Here is a 10,000-nt window from a genome sequence, read left to right on the forward strand (position 1 = left end):
CTAATAAAAAAGGCAATTGGTTCAGCGATTGATTTCGAAAGTTGCTTGCCCACTATCAATAGGTGTATTTAATTGAAGTTTAATTGAATTTAAATCGCCCAGTGAAATGCCCTTTACATTTTTCAAACAGAAAGGGCAAATCCAAGCAAAACAATTCGGCAAAGGAAGATCTATATACGTATTTGGTCAACCGCTCCACACTTTACAAACAAACACAATGATTGGAGCTGTTGCTTATGTTGTGAAGGCGACATGAACTGATACACATGATTGTATTTGAGGAGACCTCGTCACACATATGCTAATCTATTTCTTCAATTAACGCTGATCTTTGTGTGTGTAAATGAAGCTTATTTCTTCCACCACGGACAACATAAGCATAGCCTGGGTTTGACCTATTCATAGGGTTCAGCTTTTTAAAATTATAATTAACCGCACACTCAACACCACAAGTACTGTGGTTTGCATTTAAATGGATGGAGCAAAGCAACTTATCGTTCCTCTAACTATTTGTTGTTGCCCAATTTTTATTGCAACAGGGGAGTGTTAACAGTCAACACCCATAATAATAACATCTCTTAAGTGATCCGAGAAAATAACTCCCACAACATTACAGAACTTGCAATGTTTTCCTTATAATATATGTTGTTTATCTCTCTCTCGCTCTCTCTCTCTCTCGCTCTCTCTCTCTCACGCCATCTCCTTCTGTCTCTCGCTCTCTCTCTCTCTTTCTCTCTCTTTCTCTCTCTTTCTCTCTCTTTCTCTCGCTCTCTCTGTCTCTCTCTGTCTCTCGCTCTCTCTCTCTCTTTCTTTCTTTCTTTCTTTCTCTCTCTCTTTCTTTCTTTCTTTCTCTCTCTCTCTCTCTTTCTCTCTTTCTCTCTTGCTCTCTCTATCACGCCATCTCCTTCTCTCTCTGTCTCTCTCTCTCGCTCTCTCTCTCTCTCTCTCCCTCTCCCTCTCCCTCTCCCTCTCCCTCTCCACCTCACCTGCCCCGTCCAGGCGGAGACTCACGACGGTGTGCCGTCCAATCAGACGGGAGACGTGCTCCACAGGGTGGACAAGGAGTACGGCCTGGTGTGCCTGAACAAGGACCAGACGCACGGCCTCTGTCACAACTACCGCGTGCGCTTCCTCTGTGGAAAGCTGGGTACGTTCACAGGTCCCCACCGCCGGTTAGTGCCTGGCGGTGTGTGCACTGAAGAAGATGGACAGGGCTTCATTTCTATCGCTGAAATATGCACATATTCCACACTGCGCCGTGTGTTTGTGCGGGGGGTTGTATATATGTGTGTGTGTGTGTGTGGGGTTGTGTGTCGGGAGGGGGAGGTGAGTGTTTGTGTGTGCGTGTGTGGGAGGGGGGGGTTGTGTGTGTGTGTGTGTGCTTGTGTGTGTGTGTGTCTGTCTGTGTGTTTGAGTGTGTGTTTGTGTGTACGTGTGTGTGTTTGTGTGTGTGTGTGTGTGTGTGTGTCTGTGTGTGTCTGTGTCTGTATGTGTCTGTATGTGTCTGTGTGTGTGTGTAGGGGGGGGGGGGGGGGGGGGGCTGCAGTGGAATGGAATGTGTGGAGTCTGGACGGCGGAGCAGAGAGCAGGAACACAGTCCTGCTGCCAACTCTGAGTTCAGGTCTGGAGCTCCTCAAGCTCCCGTACTCTCACACACACACGCGCACGCACACACGCACACACACACACGCATGGACACACACAGGAGTGTGTTCTCGAAGGAAAAACACCTGTAGCTAACCCCTTCCAGCCTCCCTACACCTCCCCTCTGTCTGAGCATGTCTGTGGGTGTGGGTGTCTCCGTGTGTACGTGTGTGTGTGTGTGTGTATTTGTTTCTGTCTGCACACACCACACACACACACACACACACACACACACACACACACACACACACACACACACACACACACACACACACACACACACACACAAACACCACACAGACACAAACACCACACAGACACATACAAATACCACACACACACACACACACACACACACACCGGGCTTTACAGATCCTATTGGTGGCAATATGTCGATGCTTTAAGACCTATACTCAACACTATACCTCTTGCAGTGTGCGGGTGTTGGGTTTGTAAGGTAGATCATTAAGTAACTATCAGCTTGCATCACTTCATGTCATTCACTGCCATTCATGGGGACAAATTGCGAGGTGTCGCTAATTCAGCCTTACAAATGCAGGCAGGCGTTCACTTTTGATCAAATAGCTTTAAATCGACTCAACGCATTGCCAAACGTACCATCGTCACATCTCTCTTCCTTTTCTCCCTGCATGGGTTTTAGTCTCGTTACAAGCTTAATGTGGGCAATATTAAAAACAGAATCACAACTGATAAATCAAACGGCGGTGGATAATTTGTGGTGCACGTAGCAGGTGTCTCACGGTGATGCTGTAGACTGCAGTCCGTCCCCTGATCTATCCCGATGAGTCTGATGACAACTGTCTGATCCACTCTCCTTCTCAAACTCTCTCTCCCTCTTCCACACTCTCTCTCTTGCTCTCGCTCTCTCACTCTGTTTTTCACTCTTCCTCTCGCACCCTCTTTCTCTTTCTCTTTTGCTCTCGCTCTCTCTCTTCCTCTCTTTCTCTCTCTCTATATATTTTGTTCTCTCACTCTCACTCTCACTCTCTCTTTCTCACACTCTCTCACAAACTCCTATGTCCCTCAAGTCCATGAGACATTGACTGAATGACAATGTAGTGAACTAAATATAGTCACAGTTGTGCAACCATTGCCCACGAATAATATGTTTCATACATTGAAATAAAAAATAAATACACATTAAAAAATAACAAGGGAGATAATGAATGAATTAAAACATCACAAATATTGAAGAACTTATTGAGACGGCAACAAGACGGAAAATATGAAGCTTAACATCAGGGCAACACATGTCATTCATATTTCTATTTTTCGTTGAAAGGAAAATTTGCCACGTAGGAGACAGTGATGCGGTTATAAAACAGCTGAGGCCAGAGCTGGAAGAACACACACACAGAGGCAGTCAGCCGGTCTGGCATTCATGTAGTAGCCTCGGTGTGTTTCCTATGAGTCCTGGACTCCGCACCAAGAGGAGATGATATTCCCCCACATCTATTCCCTTCCTGCGCTAGCATTAAACTGTGCTTAAAAGTAAGAATATAAACAAAACACTATTCACTATATTATTCCTGACTATCTCGCAGTTATGGATGCTGGGATCAACGGGATCAACGGGATTCTTGAATATCTTAATAACTGTCTGTGTTGAGGAGAGCTATTGCTTAAAGTAAAAACACGACGGTATGAGCAGCTGGTAGCATCTAACGTTAGCTTTGTTACGACTTCATCGGTCGAACCGTGAACCACGAGGTCCCTAGACTGTGATGCCACATGAATGTTTTAGTTTTTGTGTTTCTTTATGGGATCAGCTTTGTTCGTTCTGTGTGTGTTTGTGTGTGTGTCTGCATGTGTGTGTCTGCGTGTTTGTGTGAATTTTGTTTGGGACTCAATACTTCATTGTTAATGCGTTCCTTGTTCCTCACTTGTAAGACACTTGGGAAAAAAATGTAATGACTAAATGCACACTTAAACTCCTTCCCTATAACGCGTTTATTGGGGTCCCCAAACGACCAACCGGGTTATTCCCGAGATCGTATTATAACGTGAACAAAATTCTTCCACATTGCTCTGCATTAAAAAAAGCAATGCATATTTCTTGTTTTAATCACAGTGTATGCAGAAACAACCACATTCACACCGAGCATGCTAATATAGGAATGAAATGTTTCAAAAGTACCCCTGACTTGACCATTTTGTCCTCATATCATAAACCTAACTAAAGAAAACACTTTATGATCCGCTGTTTCATAATGCTGTAGTGTTTGCTCCTATCAAAATCAACTCCATTGCAGAGATGAAAAACTTAATATGCATCCTTGCGTCCTCTCCAGCCATTTCAATCCAGTATCCAGTTAGAAATTATTAATACTTTTTTCATTTTGTTGGGTCACTCTTCGTATAATAGCATTGCGCTGCGTGAATGTGGTTTATTATTTCTGCTTGAGGGAAACGTTTCAAATTATATGGTACCACTAAATTGGGGTCCAAGCAAGCATCGTGTTATATTGGAGGGGGCCTTATATATCGTGTTATATGGATGGTAAAGTGTGTGCAATCTAGGTCTGTATACAAAATGTAAGTAATATTGCGCTTATTCCACAATTAGCCAACACTGATTACATATTCGTTACTTCCATCAATAACGTAATTGGTTATCTATCAGTTGATGTCAAAAGAGTCTTCCACTGCCCTTTGAGCATACTGCTGCTGTGTTGTCCAGGAAAAACATCTGTCAGGTAGTTCTGCCTCATCGACTCGGTGGAGATGCAGAGATATTCACAGTCAGGATCAGGTTCCTCAACCCCCGCTGTAGTGTCGGTGGATAGTAACCGCCGGCCCCCTGTCCTCCCCGCAGTGCGGCCCCAGGCGTCCGTGTCCATTGACCTGCTGTCGGACAGCAGCCTCCTGGAGCTGGCGGAGCGTCCCGTGGGCTGGGGCCCCGGGGACCGCCTGGTGGTGGCCAGCACGGACTACTCCATGCACCAGGCCGAGGAGTTCAGCCTGCTGCCCTGCCCCAAATGCTCCCCGGAGCAGGTCAAAGTCAGAGGTGAGGAGTGTGTGTGTGTGTGTGTGTGTGTGTGTGTGTGTGTGTGTGTGTGTGTGTGTGTGTGTGTGTGTGTGTGTGTGTGTGTGTGTGTGTGTGTGTGTGTGTGTGTGTGTGTGTGTGTGTGTGTGTGTGTGTGTGTGTGTGTGTGGTACTGCGTGTGTGGGTGCACAGTAGTGTGTGTGGAACTGCCTCTGTGGGTCCACCAGAGAGTGTGTGGTACTGCCTCTGTGGGTCCACAGGTGTGTGTGTGTTTGTGTATGTGTGTGTGTGTGTGGTACTGAGTGTGTATGTGTGGTACTGCCTCTGTGGGTCCACAGGTGTGTGTGTGTTTGTGTATGTGTGTGTGTGTGTGGTACTGAGTGTGTATGTGTGGTACTGCCTGTGTGGGTCCACCGGTGTGTGTGTGTGTGTGGTACTGAGTCTGTGTGTGGTACTGAGTGTGTATGTGTGGTACTGCCTGTGTCCACCGGTGTGTGTGGTACTGAGTGTGTGTGTGTGTGGTATTGGCTGTCTGGGTCAGCCGGAGTGTGTGTGTGCGTGTGGTACTGCCTTTGTGGGTCCACAGGAGTGTGTGTGTGGTACTGCTTGTGTGTGCGTATGGGTGTGCCCACCGTTAGAGTTTGTGTGTCGGAGGGGGTTTGGTTGTGGGTTTTTCCACCGGTGTGTGTGTGTGTGTGTGTGTGTGTGTGTGTGTGTGTGTGTGTGTGTGTGTGTGTGTGTGTGTGTGTGTGTGTGTGTGTGTGTGTGTGTGTGTGTGTGTGTGTGTGTGTGTGTGTGTGTGTGTGTGTGTGTGTGTGTGTCTCTCCTGTGTATTGAAGTGAGTAAGAATGCCATGACAACCGGAACTTTCTGTACCAAATTGATAAACAAAATGTAAATGTAAAACAATGTTCTAAAAGCAGAAGGAAGGGAAAAACAAGGAGGGATGGACTTGACGGGTGGCACACCTGCGTGTGTGTGTGTGTGTGTGTGTGTGTGTGTGTGTGTGTGTGTGTGTGTGTGTGTGTGTATGTGTGTCTTTCTGTGTGTATGTTCAGAAGATATATATGTATGTGCACCCAGCCATTCTGTGTGTGCCATTTTCTGTGAATGTACATCCTCCGTTGAGCTGAAGTGGGCATTCAAATTGCTTTGAATCTTTGAGCTAAAAATTCTCTGTTGAAAAGAACATGCTATTTCTTCCTCATCCGTGCTATGTGCTATGTGTATGTATATGTTTAGGTGTGTGTGTGTGTGTGTGTGTGTGTGTGTGTGTGTGTGTGTGTGTGTGTGTGTGTGTGTGTGTGTGTGTGTGTGTGTGTGTGTGACATAGCCACGCGTGTTATCGCAGAGAAGGGGAGTTGTCTAAAAGGACTCAGTGAGTAGGAATGCCATGACAACGAATACTTTGGGACAAAATCGATGCCAAAATAGAAAAACTGAAAAATGCATAATCGTAAAAATCATTTTCTGCGGTTTTGGTCATACTGAAGTCTGCACAGTGTTCGCTCCCTCAACCAGAAACAAGATGGATCTAATCACGATGCAGAGAGCATGAGGGGAACCATGAGGGTGCTTGTATGTGAATCTTTAACGTCAAAAGCAAGAAAGCTTGTTTGGCTACCATTACAGTTATCTGGCATCTTAATGTAGAGCTAATCATTCATCCGTGCTTCTTTTTTTAATAACTTAAATATTTCACCAAGCTTTCAAATCTGTTTAACTGTCACTATTTGTGAGCGCTAATATTGTGATATGCTTTCAAGAAAGTGAGATAAAAGGCAATAGAAGACACGTTATGCATGTAATAATGTCTTCTCTGCCATGGCAGAGGGAGGCTGAAGTCAATCAGCATCTGTTTTCAGGTAGTCCTAAGAATACCAGGGATGCATGCGTGTGTGTGTCTGTGTAATTGGCCAAGATTAACGGTGAATGTTGTGTGAAGCAGCATCAGTTTGTGTGTTTAGCTGCAGTCAGCCTTCTGGACTTTTTTTTTTTTGTACGCGGCAGTATTTCTTCGGTGGATTTCAAGCATATAAAGAATTGGAGTAGTTCAACAATTATGAATGCTCTTTATTCTTATCCGATTACTTTATCGACAATGAAATACAATGTAAAGGTTCCTTTTACATACTTAAATCAAAAAAAGATATACAAATGCACTAAATATGTATCATATATACACATACATGTATACAAATACACATACATACATATAGATATGTATACATACATACTATCTATACAAATACAGCTCTCAGCAGAGCATAGTGCTCCTCTTTAACCCCAGATGATTGAGAATCGATGTCCTGTATTTTTATTTAATACCTGAAATCTACCTTAATCCTTGGCTTCACAAATTGGGTAAACCAGCACTGCTCGTCTACACTCAGGGAATTTTCTACTTTCTTTTTCGGCTCAGATAGATTGCCCTCTTTGCTTGGTCAATCATAAAGTTTAAAAGTGCACTTTTGTGTATGAACATTTTAGTTGATTTAAAACCAAAAATTAAGCAGACCTTGGAAAAGTACTTCTGTACATTACACATAAAACCTAGTTAGCAGAAAAATAACCCTTAGTCAGATGGATTGCTCTTAGTTCCACTTATTTTGCGTTTGGGTCATCCTATGAGGGGGACCTTTGTGTATTTCTGAGACCAAGAAGGCTGAAAATGATGTATCAAGATCCAAACGACATGCATTCCAATTAAAAATATATTTGTTACAAATAAACTTTGCTCTTAAAACTTTTAAAGATTTTTTTTGGGGTTTGAAATATAATTATTTTTGATTGAAATGTATAACGTTTTCATCTCGATTATTTAATTCTTGATTGCAAAAAAATAATAGGCTCTTAAATTCTTCAAAGTAGTTTTTTGCTTTCAGAATAATTATTTTTGTTTGCACATTTTCTCTCTGTGAACAGAAAGCTACATATTTGACACCAAAAAATCAATTAATAATAATTACCCACAACAATCCCATGCAGAACTCTCCACTGCAGATCACCAATCCTCTTTGTTAGAGACTTCCAAAATCTCCCTAATTAAATTAACATTGTCAGTTATCATCCTGCAAGGCACACAGTATGTTTGATCCACATGGATAACCTCCCCAATCACTTGTCCCAACCTGGTTGAGAAAATCTTCGAAAGCAGTTAATAATCCCTGCCGAGTAGGGAGACCGGCCTCCATCTTTTGTTGGAAATCTCCCTTTTTAGCAATCAGCGTTATCACTGCCCTCCTGTACCTCACAGGCAACCGCCCTCCTGCCAATCCGTCCCTTAATACAGAAAGAACATCCACCCCTATTACTGCAGACCATTTATGCCTGGAGCTCTACAAATCTGCAAGCCCCGTACTGCAGCACATATCGCTATTAAAGTATTGCTTCAAGGATGGAGTCATGCTGGAATTTTGGGAGACCACTATAAAATGACGGGGCCAATAAAGGGTCATCTTTCTGTTCACCTTTGTGCAAGTGTCTGTAAAAGTCAGCTGTATATTTTCTTCAGTTCCGACACTGTTGACACAAGATTCGAGAGGCAAGCGAATGGATACCATTTCTTTGGATTTTTGTATTTTCTCCAGATTAAAGGAAAACTGAGATGGCACATCCATTTGTGCAATGTCACGGGGAGAACCTGTGCTGCAGCGCTGCAGTGCCTAGTAGGTTGGCCACAGCTTTTTGCAGTGAGAACCTTAAAGGCACCCAGTGCAACTTTATGTAAACATTCAATGAAAAATAAACATTCAATTTCTAGTCTTTTTTACACGTAGTAAGTTTCAATAACTCCATACCATTACATATCGACATTCAAGGAGCAAAGATGAGACGTCGTTGTGTGGTGAGAACTGATAGAAAATCGTAAACAACAACAATCGCCGGTGGGGAGAAGCCATTTTTCCATTGACTGGAAGCCTGCTTTATTTATTGTAGGTTACAAAAAATAAAGAAAATGGCAGCATTGTTGTTGTTATCGATTTTCTATCAGTTCTCACCACACAACGACGTCTCATCTTTGCTGCTTAAATGTCGGTATGTAATGGTATGGAGTTATTGAAACTTACTACGTGTAAAAAAGACTAGAAATTGAATGTTTATTTTTAAGCCTCGAAAGTTGCACTGGGTGCCTTTAATATGTCCTCGATCTCCTCTGCTAAACATTGTAGATCCACCAAATCTATCTCCATTTCTCTCCTTGACCTGACTCTGTCTCTTGTGACGTTGTGAGTGTACTGTTGACATCGTAGCTTGATTGGACATTGACCTACATCCAACCATGGTTGCAAAGATTTAAAATCAGCTTTTGTTGTATTCTTTCCAAAACAAAATAAAAAGAAGTATCATTTAAAAGGCCTGTGTTAAAATGCATAAAATTCCTTTTTGATTTTGTATTCTTAATTCAAATAGAAAACCGATCTAGCAGAGCCATGGATAATATAACTTCTCGAATGTGAACCCAGGTGTGCTGCCGCTGTCTCTTGTGGAACCTTCTCCTTGCATCAGTCAGATCAGTGGAAGTATCATCCTCACTAGAGGTCTACTAGAGCCAGGCTCAGGTTCTGAGTGATTTCTGTCTATTCTCTTATCCTCTGTAGTGTTAAAATCCCCTCCCACAACTAGAAATGCATCATTGCTACAACTATTATTTATGTCATCCAAAAACTGTTTTCTTTCAGCAACCTTATTTCGGTGCATAAATATAGATCCAAACTATTATAAAAAGTTAATATTGTGCCTTTATCCTGATTACTCAACCTTCACGGGACTATCCACCCCATAAGAGCATTGGTAACACTGCCTAGAGAAACTGAGAATACTGTGAAAAGCTGTTCCCCAAGCTAAACTGTGTTCTTCATTTGAAGTTGTGCGGACGCAACTAACATTTTAAACACCTTGACTCTCAGGCCTTTTGTCTCTTGGAAAACAATTTCTTTTCCATTTGTTTTTTCATTTTGGTCAAGGAGTATCCGATGTCTTTATCCCCTTGAGCCTGTGACATATCGACTGATTCACTGTCGGACTCATCAGAACTCTCCTCTACGGCGGGAGGGGGATTAGTATCTTCAGAAGACTATTTTTGACTTTGCGGTATCTTTTCTGTCATCTGTGGTTCTTCTTTTCCCTTCCTCAGCAGAAATTGTACACAAATCTTCATCCATCAGAAAGTCTTCTTCCTCTTCCTCCAAAACATTCCCAGCCACTTGAAGGGCAGTCTGGTCAGATTGTTTCCTGAGGCCTCTTCCGTCCAGCCTGCCTGCTCCTGTTTTTTTAATTTTTTACCTCTTACCATTTCATCTTCTGCCTGTTTATTTTCTCCAATATTAGAAATGTCTTCATCAACGT

The 10,000-nt window shown here is 42.9% G+C and overlaps 1 protein-coding gene across 1 annotated transcript in view; it reads left to right on the forward strand.

Annotated features, from left to right (window-relative positions):
* Positions 1-10,000, forward strand: part of cemip (cell migration inducing hyaluronidase 1) — a 96,777-nt gene that overhangs the window by 47,841 nt on the left and 38,936 nt on the right. The window contains exons 10-11 of the mRNA XM_060072167.1: positions 1,000-1,147; positions 4,481-4,672. Coding sequence (XP_059928150.1) covers positions 1,000-1,147; positions 4,481-4,672 — 340 coding nt within the window. The remainder of the gene's footprint in view (positions 1-999; positions 1,148-4,480; positions 4,673-10,000) is intronic.

Source organism: Gadus macrocephalus, chromosome 14 (assembly GCF_031168955.1).
Source record: "Gadus macrocephalus chromosome 14, ASM3116895v1".
Lineage (NCBI taxonomy): Eukaryota > Metazoa > Chordata > Actinopteri > Gadiformes > Gadidae > Gadus > Gadus macrocephalus.